Source organism: Entelurus aequoreus, linkage group LG14, assembly GCF_033978785.1.
Source record: "Entelurus aequoreus isolate RoL-2023_Sb linkage group LG14, RoL_Eaeq_v1.1, whole genome shotgun sequence".
Taxonomy (NCBI): Eukaryota; Metazoa; Chordata; class Actinopteri; order Syngnathiformes; family Syngnathidae; genus Entelurus; species Entelurus aequoreus.
This window is the reverse complement of record NC_084744.1, coordinates 56010617-56037029: the sequence shown is the minus strand read 5'-3', so window position 1 is coordinate 56037029 and position 26413 is coordinate 56010617. Positions and strand designations below refer to the sequence as shown.

The following is a 26413-nucleotide window of genomic DNA, read 5'->3' as shown; positions in this document are numbered from 1 at the left end:
GGCGAAGCACTTTAGCTACGGAGCTAACGTGATAGCATCGGGCTTAACTGCAGATAGAAACAAAAGAAATAAACCCCTGACTGGAAGGACAGACAGAAGATCAACAATACTATTAAACCATGGACATGTAACTACACGGTTAATGCTTTCCAGCCTGGCGAAGCTTAACAATGCTGTTGCTAACGACGCCATTGAAGCTAACTTAGCTACGGGACCTTACACAGCTATGCTAAAAACATTAGCTATCCACCTACGCCAGCCAGCCCTCATCTGCTCATCAACACCCGTGCTCACCTGCGTTCCAGCGATCGACGGAGCGACGAAGGACTTCACCCGATCATCGATGCGGTCGGCGGCTAGCGTCGGCTAGCGCGTCTGCTATCCAAGTCAAAGTCCTCCTGGTTGTGTTGCTGCAGCCAGCCGCTAATACACCGATCCCACCTACAGCTTTCTTCTTTGCAGTCTTCATAGTTCATTAAACAAATTGCAAAAGATTCACCAACATAGATGTCCAGAATACTGTGGAACTTTGCGATGAAAACAGAGCTTTTTGTATTGGATACAATGTGTCCGAATATTTCCGTTTCAACGATTGACGTCACGCGCATACGTCATCATACATAGACGTTTTCAACCGGAAGTTTCGCGGGAAATTTAAAATTGCACTTTATAAGTTAACCCGGCCGCATTGGCATGTGTTGCAATGTCAAGATTTTATCATTGATATATAAACTATCAGACTGCGTGGTCGGTAGTAGTGGCTTTCAGTAGGCCTTTAAAGCAGCTTCCAAAAATGCTCAGTCATTCACAAACAAGGACGGGGCGAGGGTCACCACTTTGTGAACAAATGCGTGAGCAAATTGTCGAACAGTTTAAGAAAAACAATTCTCAACGAGCTATTGCAAGGAATTGAAGGATTTCACCATCTACGATTCGTAATATCATCAAAAGGTTCAGAGAATCTGGAGAAATCACTGCACGTTAGCGATGATATTACGGACCGTCGATCCCTCAGGCGGTACTGCATCAAAAAGTGACAGCAGTGTCTAAAGGATATCACCACATCAATGTGGAATGCGCTCCCAACAGGTATAAAAGAAAGGGCATGTCTATCCTCCTTCAAAACCGCAATAAAAGTTCACCTCCAGGCAGCTACAACCCTAAACTAACACCCTCCCCGGATTGCTAATAATCAAATGTAAACAATCAAATGCAGATACTTTTTCTTATGCCTTCCGATCTCTCTCTCTCTCTCTCTCTCTCTCTCTCTCTCTCTCTCTCTCTCTCTACTACTTGCTGTCCATATCCTACCCCCCCCCCCTCCACACCCCTGATTGTAAATAATGTAAATAATTCAATGTGATTATCTTGTGTGATGACTGTATTATGATGATAGTATATATCTGATAGTATATATCTGTATCAAGAATCAATTCAAGTGGACCCCGACTTAAACAAGTTGAAAAACTTATTTGGGTGTTACCATTTAGTGGTCAATTGTACGAAATATGTACTTCTCTGTGCAACCTACTAATAAAAGTCTCAATCAATCAATCAAACCACATGGGCTCAGGAACACTTCAGAAAACCACCGTCAGTAACTACAGTTCATCGCTACATCTGTAAGTGCAAGTTAAAACTCTACTATGCAAAGCCAAATCTATTTATCAACAACACCCAGAAACGCCGCTGGCTTTCCTGGGCCCGATCTCATCTAAGATGGACTGATGCAGAGTGGAAAATTGTTATGTGGTCTGACGAGTCCACATTTCAAATTGTTTTTTGGAAACTGTGGACGTCGTGTCCTCCGGGCCAAAGAGGAAAAGAACCATCCGGATTGTTCTAGGCGCAAAGTTGAAAAGCCAGCATCTGTGATGGTATGGGGGTGTATTAGTGCCCAAGACATGGGTAACTTACACATCTGTGAAGGCACCATTAATGCTGAAAGGTACATACAGGTTTTGGAGCAACATATCAACGTTATCATGGACGCCCCTGCTTATTTCAGCAAGACAATGCCAAGCCATATGTTACAACAGCGTGGCTTCATAGTAAAAGAGTGCGGGTACTAGACTGGCCTGCCTGTAGTCCAGACCTGTCTCCCATTGAAAATGTGTGGCGCATTATGAAGCCTAAAATACCACAACGGAGACCCCCGGACTGTTGAACGACTTAAGCTGTACATCAAGCAAGAATGGGAAAGAATTCCACCTGAGAAGCTTCAAAAATGTGTCTCCTCAGTTCCCAAACGTTTACTGAGTGTTGTTAAAAGGAAAGGCCATGTAACACAGTGGTGAACATGCCCCTGTGACAGCTTTTTTGCAATGTGCTGCTGCCATTAAATTCTAAGTTAATGATTATTTGCAAAAAAATTAAGTTTCTCAGTTGGAACATTAAATATCTTGTCTTTGCAGTCTATTTAATTGAATAAGATTTGCAAAATATTGTATTTTGTTTTTACTTACGAATTACACAACGTGCCAACCTCACTGGTTTAGGGTTTTGTAGTATGAAATTTAAAAAATGTAGAGTAATGAGGGCTCTAAAGTGAAAAGCATGGAGAGTCACACTCACAAAAGACTTGTTCATGGCACGTCTGATCTCGTCTGAACCATCGGTGTAGATCTGCTGGAAGACCTTGTTGAGGGCCGCGTCTCCCTCCAACTTCTCGTTCTTCTCCTCCTCGCTAATGTCCCCCACGATTTTGTCCCATTTGCGGCCGTGTTGGGACGATGTCGGGTACTCGTCTGTTGAGGAACACATTTGTTGTTAAGGAGTGAATATGCAGCACTCCTTCACCTTCCAACCTGGGCCGCCGCTCTCTATAGGCAGATCACACGCTGTTGCAGGGCCTCGCCGATGTCCCCATCAACATCTTTGGTCCCCATTTGATACGTTTTATAGCAAGTATACACAATAACACATTTTTATAAAGTGCATCTTATTAAATTTACTGATGTATTACACTTGTAGCATTAAATTCTACCTGACAATATCTTTAACAAAAATAGTGGCAAGTAGGGATGATGTTTGACAAGAAATTATCGAATCCTCTTATCGAACCGATTCCTTATGGATTCTCTTTTCGAGTCCAGATAGGTTGTTGTATGTGGAAAAAAACACACAATAATTGGTTTAACAAAAGCTCACTTTTATTATATAAGAAAACAATTTAATCTAATAAATAAATAAATATTGACTGTTACCCCCCTAAAAAAAGAAAAGAAAAGAAATAAATATTGACTGTTGTTACCCAAAGTATATTAAGTGGGATTTTTCAGAAAAACAAATATATACAGTAACACAGAAACAACCTGTCTCTGTGATCACTATAGGTGTATAAATAATAATATAGTGTTAAATAAAATCAGTCCCTTGGGCACAAAACTGAAGATAGTACAGCTCTCCAAAAAGTGCACTTCTGCTGCTATTTGACATAACTGTTTGTTATGATGCTTTGACATTTTTGCAGTTTATTTCTTTATTGAAAGAAACTTCTATGAAGAGAAAAGTTGTTTGCAAATGTGGTTACAATGCTGAAAAAATGAAAAGTTAAAGCTAAAAAAAGAAATACACTTTATTGAGTTAACATTATTTCTTTATAGGGGGAAAGATGTTAAGAGCTAGGGCAGGGGTCGGCAACCCGCGGCTCTAGAGCCGCATGCGGCTCTTTAGCGCCGCCCTAGTGGCTCTCTGAAGCTTTTTCAAAAATGTATGAAAAATGGAAAAAGATGAGGGGGAAAAAATATTTTTTTGTTTTAATATGGTTTCTGTAGGAGGACAAACATGACACAAACCTCACTAATTGTTATAAAGCACACTGTTTATATTAAACATGCTTCACTGATTCGAGTATTTGGCGAGCGTCGTTTTGTCCTACTAATTTTGGCGGTCCTTGAACTCACCTTAGTTTGTTTACATGTGTAACTTTCTCCGACTTTCTAGGACGTGTTTTATGCCACTTCTTTTTCTGTCTCATTTTGTCCACCAAACTTTTAATGTTGTGCGTGAATGCACGAAGGTGAGTTTTGTTGATGTTATTGACTTGTGTGGAGTGCTAATCAGACATATTTGGTCACTGCATGACTGCAAGCTAATCGATGCTAACATGCTATTTAGGCTAGCGATATGTACATATTGCATCATTATGCCTCATTTGTAGGTATATTTGAGCTCATTTAGTTTCCTTTAAGTCATCTCAATTCAATGTATATCTCATGACACACTATCTGTATGTAATATGGCTTTTAATTTGTTGTGGCTCCAGACAGATTTGTTTTTGTATTTTTGGTCCAATATGGCTCCTTCAACATTTTGGGTTGCCGACCCCTGAGCTAGGGAATATAACAACTACACTACCCAGCATGCAACGGGAGTGACGAGCATGCGCGGTAGCCCCGAAAAGTGTTGCTGCATGTCGTCACGTAAGAATGAGATTATGAGCACGCTGTGAAAGTAAACGTCAAGAACTAAGCCAACACACCTCGTCTGCATTATTTATAATTAGACAGACAGCACATATACAGTGTGATCTTGTTTTGTTTACAAGGAAAGAAAAACAAAAGTTAAAAAAGGGAGATGTCATATATGTATGTGCTGCGGTTGCTTTAAGAACGTTGCGACAGCTGCCGTAAAGGAGGTACGTTGCTAGCCTGGTTGCTATGTTTCCGGTTGGTCGTAAAAGTGTCCGTCATGTTTTTGTACCCTGCTCAAATCTCTCAGTAAAGTTATTCATTGGCTTATACCTTTTGTTTTGAACTTTATTACACCTTGGAGCGCTTTTTCCCGTCCATTTTTTTCCTGCTTTCGCTATCTGCGCCTAATGACTGAGCTACGTGACGTCATTTCTTGTGATGTCACACGGAGCATTTCTGGTCGGGACGGGATTCGTTCCGAGGGATTCGAATAAAGAACCAACTCTTTTTCTTTACTATAGTGGTCTCGATAACGGGTACTGGTTCTCAAAAAGGGATTCGAGTCCGAGAACTCTGTTCTTTTCTTATCGAACAACCGGGAAAACCGGTTTTGAGTATCATCCCTAGTGGCAAGTGCATGGTAACTAAACAAAATGAAACAATTGGCTCTCTTTTTGTATTCTGAGACTTACTAGATTAGCGTGGTAACAATAACAAAAATGACAAAAGAAAGACTTTGTAATAAGAAAAAGAAAAATATCGATCTAATCATAACAGTATCATTTATATACCGATACCACGCTGGGTAGAAAAACAATACTCTTTTTTTCTTTCTGTCCCCTTCCTGCTCTCGTCCGGCGGCACCAAACATTAAATATGTCCATTTAATCATGTCAAATACAACAAGAGAAATATCCCAGACTTCTCATTTGTACAGCAGATATTGGCATCGGCAGTACAGGCCAAAAGTTTGGACACACCTTCTCATTCAATGCGTTTTCTTTATTTTCATGACTATTTACATTGTAGATTGTCACTGAAGGCATCAAAACTATGAATGAACACACGTGGAGTTATGTACTTAACAAAAAAAAAGGTGAAATAACTGAAAACATGTTTTATATTCTAGTTTCTTCAAAAGAGCCACCCTTTGCTCTGATTACAGCTTTGCACACTTTTGGCATTCTCTCCATGAGCTTCAAGCACACATGTGAAGTGAAAACCATTTCCGGTGACTACCTCTTGAAGCTCATCGAGAGAATGCCAAGAGTGTGCAAAGCAGTAATCAGAGCAAAGGGTGGCTATTTTGAAGAAACTAGAATATAAAACATGTTTTCAGTTATTTGACCTTTTTTTATTTAAGGCCTACTGAAATGAGATTTTTTTATTTAAATGGGGATAGCAGATCCATTCTATGTGTCATACTTGATCATTTTGCGATATTGCCATATTTTTGCTGAAAGGATTTAGTAGAGAACATCGACGATTAAGTTTGCAACTTTTGGTCGCTGATAAAAAAAAAGCCTTGCCTGTACCGGAAGTAGCGTGACGTCGCAGGTTGAAGGGCTCCACACATACGCACATTGTTTACACCAGCAGCGAGAGCGATCCGGACCGAGAAAACGACGATTACCCCATTAATTTGAGCGAGGATGAAAGATTCGTGGATGAGGAAAGTGAGAGTGAAGGATTAGAGTGCAGTGCAGGACACCAGGATGTATCTTTTTTCGCTCTGACCGTAACTTAGGTACAAGCTAGGACTCATTGGATTCCACACTTTCTCCTTTTTCTATTGTGGATCACGGATTTGTATTTTAAACCACCTCGGATACTATATCCTCTTGAAAATAAGAGTCGAGAACGTGAAATGGACATTCACAGTGACTTTTATCTCCACGACAATACGTCGGCGAAGCACTTTAGCTACGGAGCTAACGTGATAGCATCGTGCTTAACTGCGGATAGAAACAGAAGAAACATGCCCCTGACTGGAAATAGACCGAAGATCAACAATACTACTATTACTTCTACTATCAGGAGACACTGAACTAAACCCTGGACCTGTAACCACACGGTTAATGCTGTCCCGCCTGGCGAAGCCTAGCAATGCTGTTGCTAACGACGCCATTGAAGCTAACTTAGCTACGGGACCTCGACAGAGCTATGCTAAAAACATTAGCTCTCCACCTACGCCAGCCCTCATCTGCTCATCACCACCCGTGCTCACCTGCGTTCGACGGCTAGCATCGGATAGCGCGTCTGCTATCCTACTCAAAGTCCTCCTGGTTGTGTTGCTGTAGCCAGCCGCTAATACACCGATCCCACCTACAGCTTTCTTCTTTGCAGTCTTCATTGTTCATTAAACAAATTGCAAAAGATTCACCAACACAGATGTCCAGAATACTGTGGAATTTTGCGATGAAAACAGACGCTGTTTGTATTGGGACACAATGGTGTCCCAATACTTCCGCACAATCCGTGACATCACGCGCAAACGTCGTCATACCGAGACGTTTTCAGCCGGATATTTCCCGGGAAATTTAAAATTGCACTTTATAAGTTAACCCGGCCGTATTGGCATGTGTTGCAATGTTAAGATTTCATCATTGCTATATAAACTATCAGACTGCGTGGTCGGTAGTAGTGGCTTTCAGTAGGCCTTTAAGTACATAACTCCACATGTGTTCATTCATAGTTTTGATGCCTTCAGTGACAATCTACAATGTAAATAGTCATGAAAATAAAGACAACACATTGAATGAGAAGGTGTGTCCAACCTTTTGGCCTGTACTGTATGTATTTATTTGGCAAAAATTCAAACGACTACTGCCCCAAAGTGGCATACAAATTAAACATGCCTCAAACTAAATTTAAGTTTGATTATATAAGTATACAAAATTATTTTATCTAAAAAAGTGTCAACAAATTTAGCCTGAGAGGGCCTTGTTCTCAATTAATGTTTTTTATAAAATGTTTTTGAACACATATTAAAGGCCTACTGAAATGATTTTTTTTTATTTAAACGGGGATAGCAGGTCCATTCTATGTGTCATACTTGATCATTTCGCGATATTGCCATATTTTTGCTGAAAGGATTTAGTAGAGAACATCGACGATAAAGATCGCAACTTTTGGTATCTGATAAAAAAAAAGCCTTGCCCCTACCGGAAGTAGCGTGACGTAGTCAGTTGATTGCCTCCTCATATTTTCCTATTGTTTTCAATGCAACTAGAGCGATTCGGACCGAGAAAGCGACGATTACCCCATTCATTTGAGCGAGGATGAAAGATTCGTGGATGAGGAACGTTAGAGTTAAGGACTAGAATGCAGTGCAAGACATATCTTTTTTCGCTCTGACCGTAACTTAGGTACAAGCTGGCTCATTGGATTCCACACTCTCTCCTTTTTCTATTGTGGATCACGGATTTGTATTTTAAACCACCTCGGATACTATATCCTCTTGAAAATGAGAGTCGAGAACGCGAAATGGACATTCACAGAGACTTTTATCTCCACGACAATACATCGACGAAACACTTTAGCTACGGAGCTAACGTGATAGCATCATGCTTAACTGCATATAGAAACAAAATAAATAAATCCCTGACTGGAAGGACAGACAGAAGATCAACAATACTATTAAACCATGGACATGTAAATACACGGTTAATGCTTTCCAGCTTGGCGAAGCTTAAAAATGCTGTTGCTAACGACGCCATTGAAGGTAACTTAGCAACTGGACCTCACAGAGCTATGCTAAAAACATTAGCTATCCACCTACGCCAGCCAGCCCTCATCTGCTCATCAACACCCGTGCGCACCTGCGTTCCAGCGATCGACGGAAGGACGAAGGACTTCACCACGATCATCCGTGCGGTCGGTGGCTAGCGTCGGCTAGCGCTTCTGCTATCCGAGTCAAAGTCCTCCTGGTTGTGTTGCTGCAGCCAGCCGCTAATACACCGATCCCACCTACAGCTTTCTTCTTTGCAGTCTCCATTGTTCATTAAACAAATTGCAAAAGATTCACCAACACAGATGTCCAGAATACTGTGGAATTATGAGATGAAAACAGAGCTATTTTGTACTGTATTCAATGGGGTACCGATACTTCTGTTTCACTGGTTACGTCACGCGCATACGTCATCATCCAAAGACGTTTTCAACCGGAAGTTTAGCGGGAAATTTAAAATGGCACTTTATAAGTTAACCCGGCCGTATTGGCATGTGTTGCAATGTTAAGATTTCATCATTGATATATAAACTATCAGACTGCGTGGTCGCTAGTAGTGGCTTTCAGTAGGCCTTTAAGAACAGTTTGGAGCTGCGTGAGATGTCAGCTAAACAATTTTGTTTCGGACAACATTTTTTTTACATTACTTTTCAATGGAGGGATCACATCGTTTCATTTCTGCATTTCCTTGCAATAAGCGATGGAAGGGGGAAGGGCGATACATGTAATCCAGACGCAGATTTGCATAAATAAAGCGGCAAACAAGCGGCAGACATATTGGGGCCAAGTGTGGACATACGGCACTGTGATCTCACAATATTGGGTGTCAAGGCTTGTGTTCAAAAAGGGACACAAGTAAACAGGAAGCTCGAGGTTGAGCTGGTTGAATGCAACGGGTAGTTTGATTGCACGCTTATATAAAGTCATTAATCCCGTCGGCGGCGCAGCATGCGGGCTGAAATATTGAGTCACATTGAGCTGTCAGAAGGCTGCCTTTTTGTCCGTATTTTGGCTGTCACACTACTGAAAAGACCCGTTTGAGAGCTGGACGGCCTACTTTCATTTCGGTTATTTTTTTATTTTTTTTGCACTGTGAAAGAATGAAGACGTGGGTTTAAGGCAGGTTGATAAATGCAGAAACTATGGACTGACTGGGATTGAAGTGTTTGATGTTGGATTCCTGTCCCTCTCCCTCCAGATTCTCCCATCGGATGGCCTCGGTCTTCTTCATCTTCATCTCCACCTGACCAGACAAGAGGGAGGGGGAAGAAAGGAGACAACGTGAAACAAAATGTTTTTCTTTGGCGCGTGGGGGGGACAAAAATAGCATTTCTAATAAAAGTGACATCTTGAAGGTACGGGACATCGGATCATTACTGGGGCCGGAGAGGACCGTCTGTTCTCTGCTGACGACTCAGACCGTGCGGGAATGAGACGTCGGGGACAGACGAGGGCACGGCTCAATCTCGTACTTCACCGACAGACACGGTGCACTAACGAGATGCCTGTCAGCCAGAGGGCCAGTGTGAGCGATGGAATGAGCAGGGTGTGGCGGGAGCATCTGATTCCAATCATTACATCGGGAAAACAAGGGAGAGGCGGAACACAATGCGGCCGACACTGGCATGGACGTGCATTTAGAGTTGAGCTGCATTGACAGGGCACATCCATGAAGTTTGGTTCTTTTATGAATTTATTATGGGTCTACTGAAAATGTGCTGGGTCAAAAGTATACATAAAGCAATGTTAATATTTGCTTACATGTCCATTGGCAAGTTTCACTGCAATAAGGCGCTTTTGGTAGCCTGTGGAGGGGGGCGTGGCCTGCGGGCCTGCAGCGGAACGGTGTGTGCCGGGACCGGCCTCGAAGTCAGCGACCGGTGCGTAGATGGCCCAGGTGGGCCGTGTTATCTAATCACCTGTCGCCCTGTATAAGCAGCAGCCGGAAGGAGAGAGGAGGGGGGGAGCTGGAGGGGAGCTGACGTGAGAGCGAGGGCAAGACTGACAGGCCATAAAGACAATTGCTGGAAAGCAACCTGGGGAGAGACTGACCAAATAAAACTGTATTGTAACTAGGGCTGCAACTAACAACTAATTTGATAATCGATTAATCTGTCGATTATTACTTCGATTAATCGATTAATAATCTGATAAAAGAGACAAACTACATTTCTATCCTTTCCAGTATTTTATTGGGAAAAAAACCCCAGCATACTGGCACCATACTTATTTTGATTATTGTTTCTCAGCTGTTTGTAAATGTTGCAGTTTATAAAAAAATAAAAATAAAAATAAAAAGTTGCCTCTGCGCATGCGCATAGCATAGATCCAACGAATCGATGACTAAATTAATCGCCGACTATTTTTATAATCGATTAGTTGTTGCAGCCCTAATCGTAACCCTGAACCGGGCTCTCATGTCGGTACTTGGTGGTCCGAAGAACCCCCTGGAGGGTAACCTCCACAAATTGTGGATACCGGCTGCTGCTTTTAAAGGGCGACAGGTGATTAGATAACACAGCCCACCTGGGCCATCTACGCACCTGTCGCTGACTTCGAGGCCTGTCCTGGCACACCCCGTTCCGCTGTAGGCCCGCAGGCCACGCCCCCTCCACATAGCCATCCACAGGCTTCTGGCAAGCTTCTGGTTGAGTTTTTGACCACTCCCCTTGACAAAATTAGTAAATGTGTTGTTTTTCTGACATGGACTTGTTTTTTCAGCATTGTCCACACATTTAAGTCAGGACTTTGGGAAGGCCATTCTAAAACCTTCATTTTAGCCTGATTTAGCCATTCCTTGACCACTTTTGACATGTGTTTGGGGTCATTGTCCCGTTGGAACACCCAACTGCACCCAAGACCCAACCTCCGGGCTGATGATTTTAGGTTGTCCTGAAGAATTTGGAGGTAATCCTCCTTTTTCATTGTCCCATTTACTCACTGTAAAGCACCAGTTCCATTGGCAGCAAAACAGGCCCAGAGCATAATACTACCCCCACCATGCTTGATGGTAGGAATGGTGTTCCTGGGATTAAAGGCCTCACATTTTCTCCTCCAAACATATTACTGGGTATTGTGGCCAAACAGCTCCATTTTTGTTTCATCTGACCACAGAACTTTCCTCCAGAAGGTTTTATCTTTGTCCATGTGATGTCAATGGCTAGAATGAAGGTTTTAGAATGGTCTCTCCAAAGTCCTGACTTAAACGTGTGGACAATGCTGAAGAAACAAGTCCATGTCAGAAAACCAACACATTTAGCTGAACTGCACCAATTTTGTCAAGAGGAGTGGTCAAAAATTCAAGCAGAAGCTTGTGGATGGCTACCAAAAGCGCCTTATTGCAGTGAAACTTGCCAAAGGACATGTAAGCAAATATTAACATTGCTGTATGTATACTTTTGACCAAGTCACATTTTCAGTAGACCCATAATAAATTCATAAAAGAAGCAAACTTCATGAATGTTTTTTGTGACCAACAAGTATGTGCTCCAATCACTCTATCACAAATAAATAAAGAGTTGTAGAAATGATTGGAAACTCAAGACAGCCATGACATTATGTTCTTTACAAGTGTATGTCAACTTTTGACCACGACTGTACCAGAAAGGCACGCAATCCGCAGCCCATTGTAACCAATCCCCCACCACCACTACTGTGCTGCCACCAACCATTAACGACGCGTGTGTCCGTGTGCATGTGAAAGGCAGCGCTGGTTATGTCGGTGCAATTAGGGAACATTTCTGCTCCGCTGGGCAATGCGATGCTTCATTTATGAGGGCCGGGATTGGAGCGGGAACCGGAGGTGGACGACATTAGCGATATGAGGCAAGAGTGGCAAAGAGTGCAGCGAGGGGTGAGGGAAGCAGAAGAGGGCCGACACTAATCTTTTGTGTCAAACGACCATCGTTGCTGCTACCTAATGAATTACTTCTGTGTTTTAACATCAACTAAAGGGCCACAATTTGATGCATCCATGCAGTGACGAAATTAACTCTGGGTCTCACCTACAGTAGGAAGGGCCGTAAAACACTAAGTAACAACTAAAAAAAAAGAAAGATCCAGATTAGTGTTGTCCCGATACCAATATTATCAATGTATTTTGATACTTTTCGGTACTTTTAGATACTTTTGTAAATAAAGGGCACCACAAAAAATTACATTATTGGCTACACTACTGCAACGCACTTCTTGTCGGGATCCCCAGCAAGAGCATCCAGAAGCTGCGATACATGCAGAATAGTGCTGCTACGATCCTGATGAGAGTGCGGAAATATGACCATATCACACCAACTCTCAAATCCCTTCACTGGCTTCCTGTTCCACTCAGGATTGAATACAAAGTCTCCCTACTAACCCACCAGTGCCTCCATGGAAATGCCCCCCTCTACCTCAAAGAACTACTCACCCCCAAATCCGCCGCTCCGGACAGGCTAACCTTCTCCAACCTCCAAGGACAAAGCTACGAACTATGGGAGACCGGGCTTTCTGTTCCGCCGCTCCCAGTCCGTGGAACGCTCTCCCTGACCACCTGAGGGCACCACAGACTGTGGATGTTTTTAAAAAAGGCTTAAAAACCATTCTTTTTAAAAAAGCTTTTTTTTTTAAGATATATGCATACTAGTTTTAGCTATTTGGCGGTTCTAGTTTTTATTCATTTTTTATTATCTTTTTATTTCTATTTTTTTTAATACACTGTAGCACTTTGAGGATGTTTACTCAATGTAAAGTGATTTTTACAAATAAAATCTATTATTATTATTAATTTCAACAAAAAATCTTAGGGTACATTAAACATACGCTTCTTATTGCAAGTTTGTCCTTAAATAAAGCATGAGCATAATTGACAACTTGTCTTTTATTAGTAAGTAAACAAACAAAGGCTACTAATTTAGCTGCTGACATATGCAGTAACATATTGTGTCATTTTCCAATCTATTATTTTGTCAAAGTTATTAAGGACAAGTGGTAGAAAATGAATTATTAATCTGCTTGTTCATTTACTGTTAATATCTGCTTACTTTCTCTTTCAATATGTTCTATCTACACTTCTGTTCAAATGTAATAATCACTTATTCTTCTCTTGTTTGATACTTTACATTAATTTTGGATGAAACCACAAATTTAGGTATAGATCCGATACCAAGTAGTTACAGTATCATACATTGGTCATATTCAAAGTCCTCATGTGTCCAGGGACATATTTCCTGACTTTATAAGTTGAAAAAAAAAACGGAAAAAGATTTTGTGATGCTAAAAAATATGGATGTAATCATAGTAGTATTGACTAGATACGCTCCTGTACTTGATATCATTACAGTGGATGTCAGGTGTAGATCCACCAATAGCGTTTGTTTACATTGTGACGCCGGCGAGCTATTGTATCCTCCTACGGTGTGTAGTGAAGCAGGTTTCGCTATTCCTGATACTTGTAAGAAACGTACTTTATTTCTCGCCATGGAGACAAGGATTAGTGATTTAGAAGTAGCTAAAACACTCCGACTGCGGATGGACTTTAGCCACTAGCTAGCCATGTCGTAAAGCACCTCTTCCTTTGGGCGTTTCAATGTTATAGCTTCACCTTTATCGTTAGTTAGCCCGGTTAGACCGGTACTTTTTAGAGGCGGTATAGTACTGAATACGATTCATTAGTATCGCAGTACTATACTAGTACCGGTGTCCCGTACAACCCTAGTCCAGATTTATGATTAAAGTTCATCATTACAATTGCACAGGTCCATCGCAATTACTGCTGGCTTCATGAAGGAAAAGTTGCATTTGATTACCGTAAATTCCAAACTATAAGCCGCTATTTTTTTTCCCTACGCTTTGAAGCCTGCGGCTTATATAATGGGGTGGCTAAATCAAGTATTTTTCTTTGCTGACGCCCGTAATGCAAATCGTTGAAATTTTTTTTTTTAAAAGACAAGCAAATACACTAAGGTGTGTTACTGTTTGGACACGGTCCTTCCATTTAAACTGGCTTTAAACCGGAAGTAGAAATGCCGTTTCGTCTTCCAGCCATCCATATCATTTCTACTCGTATGGAGTCTTCATTCATCACTCCAAGCAACGTTTGTAAGTTTTACAGTAAAACAAAAAAAATTCTTACTTACTAAACTGTCCCCTATGTGATGTCTGTAGGAGTGCTTTCATGCATATTTGTACGCGCTATTATAATGTAATCACGCAAGCGTCGTTAGCATTAGCTAATATGCTATAACGTTTCGAGTTAAGCATTGTTAATAATAATAATAATGAATTAGATGTATAAAGCGCTTTTCTAGACACTCAAAGCGCCTCACAGAGAAGTGAGAACCCATTATTCATTCACTCCACATTCACACCTTACAACTTATTATTTAGTTATAACTCATTTACTTACAATGGCATTCTTTTGGTATTGTTTCAGTTTCACAAATTCTTCAGTAAATTCACCAAGACGTCACCATGGAGTTATTGAGTCTGTTTAACTGATTGGACAGCAGCTTCCGCAGTTCGTGGGTCCATGACGATGACTTCTGTTTTGTTTGATCAGCCGTTTTACTGCCGTGTTACAGGCAGCGTTTGGAAACAATTACCGTATTTTTCGGACTATAAGTCGCTCTGGAGTATAAGTCGCACCGGCCGAAAATGCACAATAAAGAAGGAAAAAAACACATATAAGTCGCACTGGAGTATAAGTCGCATTTTTTGGGGAAATGTATTTGATAAAAGCCAACGCCAAGAATAGACATTTGAAAGGCAATTTAAAATAAATAAAGAATAGTGAACAACAGGCTGAATAAGTGTACGTTATATGAGGCATAAATAACCAACTGAGAACGTGCCTGGTATGTTAACGTAACCTATTATGGTAAGAGTCATTCAAATAACTATAACATATAGAACATGCTATACGTTTACCAAACAATATGTCACTCCTAATCGCTAAATCCCATGAAATCTTATACGTCTAGTCTCTTACGTGAATGAGCTAAATAATATTACTTGATATTTTACGCTAATGTGTTAATCATTTCACACATAAGTCGCTCCTGAGTATAAGTCGCACCCCCGGCCAAACTATGAAAAAAACTGCGACTTATAGTCCGAAAAATACGGTAATATTTACAGAATGTTTCTGTGTAAATAACTAATATCACAATGTATATATGACAAGATTCGAGTACCCCATGTTTAAGTGATTCTTTTGATGGAGCCCTCATACCACAGTTTGAGAATCACAACTGTTTTCGGAACTAAAGTGTTCGGATTGTAAACATCCAAATATGATTCGCAGCAAAGCGAACAATCGTCAAGATTGTGGCTCGGAGAGAAAATGGAGGCGACAAGAAGTAAGTTAACTAGTGAGCTTGTTTTGATGCTCCTTATTCTCTCCCCGTCCTGCAACTCAGTGCGGCGTTTAGCCAAGAGGAACAGCAAACATCTTCCGCTGAGACGTGTTTTCAACAAATTTTGGTTGGATCAAATTTGTATTGATATTTCATTATTAAAAACGCCAAAGTGATATTTTGACGCGAAAATGAATGTACAGTCGCGATCAAAAGTTTACATACAATTGTAAAGAACATAATGTCATGGCTGTCTTGAGTTTCCAATAATCCATCCATCCAACCATTTTCGACCGCTTGTCCCTTTTGGGGTCGCGGGGGTGCTGGAGCCTATCTCAGCTGCATTCAGGCGGAAGGCGGGGTACACCCTGGACAAGTCGCCACCTCATCACAGGGCCAACACAGATAGACAGACAACATTCACACTCACATTCACACACTAGGGCCAATTTAGTGTCGCCAATCAACCTATCCCCAGGTGCATGTTTTTGGTGGTGGGAGGAAGCCGGAGTACCCGGAGGGAACCCACGCAGTCACGGGGAGAACATGCAAACTCCACACAGAAAGATCCCGAGCCCGGGATTGAACTCAGGGCTACTCAGGACCTTCGTATCGTGAGGCACATGCACTAACCCTTCCAATAATTTCTTATTTTTTTGTGATAGAGTGATTGGAGCACATCATCTGACATCACATGGACAAAGATAAGACCTTCTGGAGGAACGTTCTGTGGTCAGATAAATCAAAAATGGAGCTGTTTGGCCACAATACCCAGCAATATGTTTAGAGGAGAAAAGGGGAGGCCTTTAATCCCAGGAACACCATTCCTACCATCAAGCATGGTGGTGGTAGTATTATGCTCTGGGCCTGTTTTGCTGCCAATGGAACTGGTGCGTTACAGAGAGTAAATGGGACAATGAAAAAGGAGGATTTCCTCCAAATTCTTCAGGACAAGCTAAAATCATCAGCCCGGAGGTTGGGTCTTGGGCAAAGTTGGGTGTTCCAACAGGACAATGACCCCAAACACACATCAAAAGTGGTAAAGAGGAATGGCTAAATCAGGCTAGAATTAGGGTTTTAGAATGGCCTTCCCAAAGTCCTGACTTAAACGTGTGGACAATGCTGAAGAAACAAGTCCATGTCAGAAAACCAACACATTTAGCTGAACTGCACCAATTTTGTCAAGAGGAGTGGTCAAAAATTCAAGCAGAAGCTTGTGGATGGCTACCAAAAGCGCCTTATTGCAGTGAAACTTGCCAAGGGACATGTAAGCAAATATTAACATTGCTGTATGTATACTTTTGACCGAGCACATTTGCTCACATTTTCAGTAGACCCATAATAAATTCATAAAAGAACCAAACTTCATGAATGTTTTTTTGTGACCAACAAGTAAGTGCTCCAATCACTCTATCACAAAAAAGTAAATGGGAGAGAGAGTAAATGGGACAATGAAAAAGGAGGATTACCACCAAATTCTTCAGGACAACCTAAAATCATCAGACCGGAGGTTGGGTCTTGGGCGCAGTTGGGTGTTCCAACAGGACAATGACCCCAAACACACGTCAAAAGTGGTAAAGGAATGGCTAAATCAGGCTTGAGTTAGGGTTTTAAAATGGCCTTCCCAAAATCTTGACTTAAACGTGCTGAAGAAACAAGTCCATGTCAGAAAACCAACACATTAACTGCACCAATTTTGTCAAGAGGAGTGGTCAAGAACTCAACCAGAAGCTTGTGGATGGCTACCAAAAGTGCCTTATTGCAGTGAAACTTGCCAAGGGACATGTAAGCAAATATTAACATTGCTGTATGTATACTTTTGACCCAGCAGACCCATAATAAATTCATAGAAGAACCAAACTTCATGAATGTTTTTTGTGACCAACAAGTATGTGCTCCAATCACTCTATCACAAAAAGGTAAATGGGAGAGAGAGTAAATGGGACAATGAAAAAGGAGGATTACCTCCAAATTCTTCAGGACAACCTAAAATCATCAGACCGGAGGTTGGGTCTTGGGCGCAGTTGGGTGTTCCAACAGGACAATGACCCCAAACACACGTCAAAAGTGGTAAAGGAATGGCTAAATCAGGTTAGAATGAAGGTTTTAGAATGGCCTTCCCAAAGTCCTGATTTAAACATGTGGACAATGCTGAAGAAACAACTCCATGTCAGAAAACCAACAATTTTAGCCGAACTGCACCAATTTTGTCAAGAGGAGTGGTCAAAAATTCAACCGGAAGCTTGTGGATGGCTACCAAAAGCGCCTTATTGCAGTGAAACTTGCCAAGGGACATGTAGCAAATATTAACATTGCTGTATGTATACTTTTGACCAAGTCACATTTTCAGTAGACCCATAATAAATTCATAAAAGAAGCAAACTTCATGAATGTTTTTTTTGACCAACAAATATGTGCTCCTATCACTCTATCACACAAAAATAAACTCAAGACAGCCATGACATTATGTTCTTTACACGTGTATGTCAACTGTATTTGCATACATTTTGCCTGTATAAAACCTTATTAAAAGGAAAATACACGTTTACAAAGCCAGAAAAGATTCCTATAGTGTTTCAGGTGACGCAGAGGACGTCAAATATTATCCGCGGTGCTAAATGTGGCGCCCCTTGTGTGTGTTCGGTGTGAATCTGCCCGTGTGCGTGCGACTGGGCCATACAACATTAATCTGCTGCCACATCTGCGTTTCCTGGCTTTTAACGACATGGCAGGCCGACGCTGTGTGCGTTTCCGTGTGTGTGACAGGCAACGCGACGGCCCGTAAGGGGATGTGACAGCAGAGCCACATGGAGGGCCACCACCATCAGGACCTCGGGGCCACACACAGGCAACCACGGACACACACACATGCTATTTACAGAAGGGCAGTGGGGTCTCGTGTCACTTGTCAACAACCCCCCCCCCCTCCTAAGCATCTCTGTTTTTCAAAGCCCCTGCGAATTTCCAAAACAGCCTCAGCTTGAAAGACGCACAAACGGATCTAAACATTTCCAACACTGACAGGCATGGAAATTAAAGAGGGGCGACGCTACATTAGCTATTTGCAGGGAGAAAAGATGAGCTCGGAACTGAACGGTCAAATAAAAGCGGATTCAAAGCCGCGTCGAGTGTTTGTGGGGAACCGTGTACTGTACGCGCACGCACATATCAGCCGTCTGTTCTGATCAGACACAATGGTGTGTAATTGGCTCCCCGTTGTGGCGGTGACCCCTGCGGTTGGAATGTCTCTTGTGGCGGAGGACAGGAAGAGGTCATACTGACGATAATGTGCTACCAATGACACACATGCTAAAAAATAACACTTTGTGTAAAGATTACGGTTTGGCCTCGGTATTCTTATTTAAGTTGGCTTAGATCTTATGGGGGTTAATTTGTGTCTTTATTAGGAAAGCTGTGTTGAAACTTTTTTTTTTTTTTTTTACATTCAAATATGCTGACAATTTAATTGAAAATTAAAAAAAAAATCAGTGTGGATTCAACTTATTATTATTCAACTTATTCTTCTTCTCCAGATTTTGACGCGCTCTACCTTCCACATTTTCAAGCCGTTCCAACTTCAAACTGTTCAGCCTATTCGGGAATCGCGGGCTTTCCCTTGTCAAATTCCAAAAATTCCCAGATTTCCCAGAATTCCAGGTTTTCCGGGACACTTTTCCCCATTCAAAACGAATTAGCAATTTTTTAAACTTTCCCCGTTTCCACATTTTTCAACCTATTCGAACCATTCCACCTTCAACACATTCCACCATTCTGCAAATTCAAACTATAATTTTTCCAAGTTCCAAAAAATTCCAGGATTTGAAATGTTAATTATGTTGTATTATTCCCAGGTAGCCCAGTTAAAGGCCTACTGAAATGAAATGTTTTTATTTAAACGGGGATAGCAGATCCATTCTATTTGTCATACTTGATCATTTTGCGATATTGCCATATTTTTGCTGAAAGGATTCAGTATAGAACATCGACAATAAAGTTCGCAACTTTTGGTCGCTGATAAAAAAAAGCCTTGCCATTACCGGAAGTAGCGTGACGTCGCAGGTTGAAAGGCTCCTCCCATTTCTCCATTGTTTACACCAGCAGCGAGAGCGATTCGGACCGAGAAAGCGACGATTAGCCCATTAATTTGAGCCAGGATGAAAGATTTGTGGATGAGGAACGTGAGAGTGAAGGACTAGAGTGCAGTGCAGGACGCATCTTTTTCCGCTCTGACCGTAACTTAGGTACAAGCTGGCTCATTGGATTCCACACTCTCTCCTTTTTCTATTGTGGATCACGGATTTGTATTTTAAACCACCTCGGATACTATATCCTCTTGAAAATGAGAGTCGAGAACGCAAAATGGATATTCACAGTGACTTTTATCTCCACGACAATACATCGACGAAGCACTTTAGCTACAGAGCTTAACTGCAGGTAGAAACAAAATAAATAAACCCCTGACTGGAAGGATGGATAGAAAATCAACAATACTATTAAACCATGGACCTGTAACTACACGGTTAATGCTTTCCAGACTGGCGAAGCTTAAGAATGCTGTTGCTAACGACGCCATTGAAGCTAACTTAGCTACGGGACCTCACAGAGCTATGCTAAAAACATTAGCTATCCACCTACGCCAGCCAGCCCTCATCTGCTCATCAGCACCCGTGCGCACCTGCGTTCCAGTGATCGACGGCGGGACGAAGGACTTCACCCGATCACCAATGCGGTCGGCGGCTAGCGTCGGATAGCGCGTCTGCTATCCAAGTCAAAGTCCTCCTGGTTGTGTTGCTGCAGCCAGCCGCTAATACACCGATCCCACCTACAGCTTTCTTCTTTGCAGTCTCCATTGTTCATTAAACAAATTGCAAAAGATTCACCAACACAGATGTCCAGAATACTGTGGAATTTTGCGATGAAAACAGAGCTTTTTGTATTGGATACAATGTGTCCGAATACTTCCGTTTCAACGATTGACGTCATACGTCATCATACATAGACGTTTTCAACCGGAAGTTTAGCGGGAAATTTAAAAAATTGCACTTTATAAGTTAACCCGGCCGTATTGGCATGTGTTGCAATGTTAAGATTTCATCATTGATATATAAACTAACAGACTGTGTGGTCGGTAGTAGTGGCTTTCAGTAGGCCTTTAATTTTGGTGTAGAAAACCATAAGTGTGAATGCCTTGGCGCATTCACACAATAAAGACACAAATTAACCTCCATAAGTCTCCCCCTGCAAAGCTGTCTTTAAAAACAGCGAGGAGAAGAAGCTTTAATAAGAAGACTGCTGGGCAGACAGACTGACATTGGTTGGCATCAACAGCTTCCAGAACCATGCATTCTTTTTTTTTCAAACGCTCATTAGGGATGCATGCCAATGTGGAGAAACTTGATTTGCTGATGCTGTTGTTCATTTGAATTTTTTGCCCCCCAGTGGCTCCTCGGCTCGAGCAAAAAATAAAACGGCTCGAGAAACTGAAATGAGAGGCTTTGAGAAAAGTGGTGCGGTTTGTGAGGCTTGCTCACATTGTCATGCAAGCATGCGCACATCACCTTCAGACTTAATAGGGAGTTTTTAAGTCATCCCGGAAAGGCTGCCTGTTACCAACGAAGGCGTCCGCGTGCGTTTGTGTCTACGGGCCATGTGTACCCAAGGAGCCCGGTGGACCAGCAAACAGTCACGGCTTTGTGGGCGAGCCGGAGAGCTTGAACACTGTGCTGCGCTAACCTTGAGGTCGGTGCGTGCGTGCGTGTGTAAAAGCAGGTGGCGTGTCCATGAAGGGGCCACACTGACAATAGAAAGACAAAGATGGATCATAAAAAGTTTTTTTTTTTAAAAAGGAAAATGAGCATAGATGCAAGAAGTTTTCTAAGAATATCATAAGCTGTGGTGTCTTCCAGACCGTGTTTAAGTTGCAGCACACGTGCACCTCTGGTATGCAGTGTCCGCTGTTGCCATGGAAAAGTCAAGAGTGGTTTTTTGTTTTTTTTCTCTGTGCAGCTTAGCCTAAACTCAGCACTCTGTAGCCAGTAGAAACTCTGAGCAGTTCCCCATGGGCCCACTGACACACAAATATTGATATTAGGATCATACAGCAGACTAGGGTTGTATGGTATACCCGTATTACAGTGTTTCCCACACATTCATTTATTTGTGGCGGCCCGCCACGAAAGAATTACGTCCGCCACAAATATAATAAAAAAATAAAAATAAAAACTTTTTTTTTTTTTTTTTTTGTCCTGTCCTGCTTCTCAGGCAAATCATATAGTTGATGTAGATGCCCATATCGGCTGTTCAGATTTACTTTACAAAAGAGAAGTGTAGGATACTTCTCTTGTTGCCTTATTTGTATTTGACCACTACTGTTTTCTGTTTATGTGTTACTGACTGTGGCAGGACACCTCTGCCTCTGTTTCACTTTATGTTGCTGGTAAATAATATGGTTGTAGTAGTAGGCTAAAGTTACATTATTTAGTATGCACTAATTAAAGGGGCAGAGCTTTAAGAGACATTTTAGCTTTTATATTTTATAAAGATATATTTTTTGGTAAGAACCACAATTAATAAATATATTTCAGTGAATAACTTATTGTTCAAATCTGTATATAAATATTTACATAAAGTGTTGTAATTATATTGTAAAATGGATGGATGGATAGATGGATGGATGGACGTTTAAAACAAAACTGTTATTATTAATTAGTAAGTATACATTTTTTTAGCCTTTTTAGAGAAAATCATATCATTGTAGTAAATTATGCAAATTACTCGATGATGTCATGGTGACCACGCCCATAGACACGCCCTCACCGCCACAGGTATCTTGGCAGTTTATGGGAAACACTGTATTAGTATAGTACCGCGATACTAATAAATCATATATGGCAGTGGTCCCCAACCACTGGTCCGGGGGCCGGCACCGGCACCTTCTCCTACTTAACTTTGGCCAGTCCAACCAGACACACCAATAAGCGTGTTCATAGATGTATTATAAAACTCGCCATTTGCTATATTTGTTACATCTTTGTTACATGGGGCAATGCACATTAACCCTTGTGTAACATTCATATTGTTGTTACTCAGCCAGCGTTTGGGGGTCTGATGGACCCGTTGCATTTTGTGGCTTTTAATGCCTCACAATCAAACACTTTTATGTTAAAATACTGAACAGATGTCTACCTTATCCCAATAAACATCTGTTCTGTATTTTAACACTTTTATGTTAAAATACTGAACAGATGTCTACCTTATCCCAATAAACATCTGTTCAGTATTTTAACATAAAAGTGTTTGATTGTGAGGCATTAAAAGCCACAAAATGCAACGGGTCCATCAGACCCACAAACGCTGGCTGAGTAACAACAATATGAACGTTGCAACATTGTTTTTCAACACTGTCTGCTCTCATTTTCTCGCACATTTGACCCTCTGGTGTTCTGTGTACTGTGGAGGATGCATATATGTTTAAGAGTTATTTCTCTATTCATAGCCATGTTTAAGCAGCTAGTACCTTTTCTTTGTATATTCTACCAGTCTCTCTTTGTCTTCAGATTGTCTGTTTAGTGTCTTAACCCTTGGAATGTGAAATACAACACCCACTCTTTTCTTATCAGTGTTGTGAGGGAGAGAAATGGGGGTTTTCTTTGTGTGCAAGAAGTTGGCTTTTCCGTTTGAATGTCAGATCAACTAGAGTAGCCGATTTGAATGTTTTGGTTAAGTTGACCTCCTAAAGCTTTAGTAAAACTTGAAAATATTCCAATTCTGTCTTGATGGTCCTTCTTACTCAGCATATATGTCATCGAAGGAACTTGGGATTGACCAGTAACTTAGATTCCCTGGGAGGAAGAACTGGTCTGAGGCAACAGTACCTACACTCTGTCCTCCTGTCTAGGCCTGCTGTGTGTGTGTGTGTGTGTGTGGTACACGGAACATCAATTTCCACACTTCTATTAGCCCCCGGTCCAGTGGACCCGGACATCTTATATGTAATAGAAATGTGTAGGGGGGGTGTATGGTGTGTGGTCATTAAATATGTATTCTGATATATGTTCTTCACAGAAAATGAGCCAAAGTCAGTGAGTCTCAGTTTGAAAAATTCATTAATTGTATCATTTTTCTTTCAATAAAAAATGGAAAATCGGGTCCCACAGACCTGAACACCACACAAGATATAAAATGTAAAGGTGCCAAATCTTAGCCAAAAGCTAAGGTTCTATCTGCAGTCCACTGCAGGTTGATGCGACCTAAGATCAGGGCAGATCAAGAACAAAGTGACCATAGTAGGCAAAGTGCATAAGGCAGATGGAAAAGTGCTAAATTGTTGCATATAATAATTGCGCTGAAGGAAAAAAATACACAAGTCCTTTGACCTAGTAAGTTAAAGTGCTGTCGTCCTATTACATAAGTAGTTCGCAATAACGGATGTATATACGCATGGAAAATTGCACCAAAAAAGCTAACATTAGTGTATTTATGTATGAAATATTGCACAAAATATGAATACAGAACTTTAAGAGTGGAAATAGTAATCCACAGAAATCTATTGGAACTAATGTCAAGTATTTCTAGCTTTCTTATACTGTATATCCATGCTCTTGTCCTTAAATGTGATGTATCACCTACTGTATAACCCATCAGATACTAAAAAAACCCAACTACTAGCAAAGATTAGCAAAAAACAAAAGTCTTGGGGAGCTTTTTTGCAAAGGGAAAAGGCCAGGGGCTCCCACTAATTGAATGGTATGGTGAGTTTTTTCATGTATTAATTTTTCATGCACTTATTTGCTATATCTTTCTGCCACACGTGGAAGGCCGGTCCGTGGAAATAATGCCTACATTAAACCGGTCCCTGGTGCAAAAAAAGTTGGGGACCCCTGATATACGGTACTATACCACCTCTGAAAAGTACCGGTCCGCCACAAAATGTAAACAAACACCATTGGTGGATCTACACCTAACATCCACTGTAATGATACTAAGTATTTTCCTGAGGGAATTCTCCTAAAGGAATCAATAAAGTACTATCTATCTAAGTAAACCAGCGTATATCTAGTCGGTACTACTATGATTACGTCGATATTTTTTGGCGTCACATCTTTTTTAAATTTATATTATGTTTATAAACCCAGGGGATATGTCCCTGGACACATGAGGACTTTGAATATGACCAATGTATGATCCTGTAACTAATTGGTATCGTATTGATACCCAAATGTGTGGTATCATCCAAAACTAATGTAAAGTATCAAAACAACAGAATGATAAGTGATTATTACATTTTAACCGAAGTGTAGATAGAATATGTTAAAAGAGAAAGTAAGAAGATATCAATAGTAAATTAACAAGTAGATTAATCATTTTCTACCACTTGTCCTTAATAAGGTTGAATAAAAAAAAGCTCTGCTTTGTCCAACTCCTTTTTGGACATGTTGCAATGAGAAAGGACTTAACTATGTGATGTGCCATATTGTAACGGTATGCACACCAGTTTAATAAACAAATATTAGTATTTCTTTATGGATACAATTTGTATTTTAGATGTTTTCATCATAAAAAGTGAGGCGCTGCCTCAGAACACAACCTGACAGCAGACAAAAATGAATCTGCACACAGTCATTAGCCCACATCACTACAGTATGAAACACCCACTAATGAGTTTATGGTTGAAAACATGTTCTTTCTGCACATTAAGCCTGTAATTGAGGTAAAGTACTTGAAGTGAGTGTAGACTGAATGACTGAGGATTTGAGTGTGTGTATATATATATATATATATATATATATATATATATATATATATATATAGGCGGATCTCTGACCTTACTGTGCACAGGCAGAGAGGATTTTCTCATTTCTTCCCCAGCTTCAGAGAGCTTTACCTGCATTAAGGATCTATGGACAGAATCAGTCCATTTTTACAGCGCGTTAATAAGGAAAAGATTACGATCTAGTAACTAATGTAATAATGACTGTTTCAGCCGACCAAATACAATTTCAACATTTAATTTGATAAGAATGAAAACTTAATGGTTGATTTTTTTTTTGAAAAAATGTAATAAAAAAACATTTTACGTTTGGTGACTAATTTAATAATGTAAAGGTTTAAGAGTGCTTCTTAATGATAAAGAGAAACGCGAGTTGTAGACACAATTGTGTATGGATCTTTAATTCTACGACTATGTCCTAAAACAGCACAACATATAATCTAAAATTAAAATGAAAGTACCAATGACTGTCACACACACACTAGGTGTGGCGAAATTATTCTCTGCATTTGAACCCTTGATCACCCCTGGGAGGTGAGGGGAGCAGTGGGCAGCAGCGGTGGCCGCGCCCGGGAATAATTTTTGGTGATTTAATCCCCAATTCCAACCCCTTGATGCTGAGTGCCAAGCAGGGAGGTAATGGGTCCCATTTTTAAAGTCTTTGGTATGACTCGGCCGGGTTTTGAACTCACAACCTACCGATCTCAGGGCGGACATTCTAACCACTAGGCCACTGAGTAGGTTAAATCCAGTATACAATTAAATGGTAAATGGGTTATACTTGTACAGCGCTTTTCTACCTTCAAGGTACTCAAAGCGCTTTCACACTATTTCCACATTCACCCATTCACACACACATTCACACACTGATGTTCGCTGCAAGGCCCTAACCACGACCCATCAGGAGCAAGGGTGAAGTGTCTTGCTCAAAGACACAACGGACGTGACGAGGTTGGTATAGGTGGGGATCGAACCAGGAACCCTCAGGTTGCTGGCACGGCCACTCTCCCAACAGCGCCACAAACACTTCAACCCTAAAACATTTAAAAAAGTCAACTATTGCACTTTGCACAACATCCATCCATCGACGTTCATATGTTGACAATATTCAGTGTTTTATCGTTCATAGTTGATATTGTAAACCCCGCATTCTTTATTTTCATGTACA

The 26413-nt window shown here is 41.1% G+C and overlaps 1 protein-coding gene across 3 annotated transcripts in view; it reads right to left on the bottom strand.

Annotated features, from left to right (window-relative positions):
- Nucleotides 1-26413, bottom strand: part of sugt1 (SGT1 homolog, MIS12 kinetochore complex assembly cochaperone) — a 62558-nt gene that overhangs the window by 5289 nt on the left and 30856 nt on the right. For all 3 annotated transcript variants that reach the window (XM_062070247.1, XM_062070249.1, XM_062070248.1), the window contains exons 11-12: nucleotides 9298-9388; nucleotides 2575-2747 (exon numbers count right to left, since the gene is read on the bottom strand). In XM_062070247.1, the coding sequence (XP_061926231.1) occupies nucleotides 2575-2747; nucleotides 9298-9388 (264 nt within the window). The remainder of the gene's footprint in view (nucleotides 1-2574; nucleotides 2748-9297; nucleotides 9389-26413) is intronic.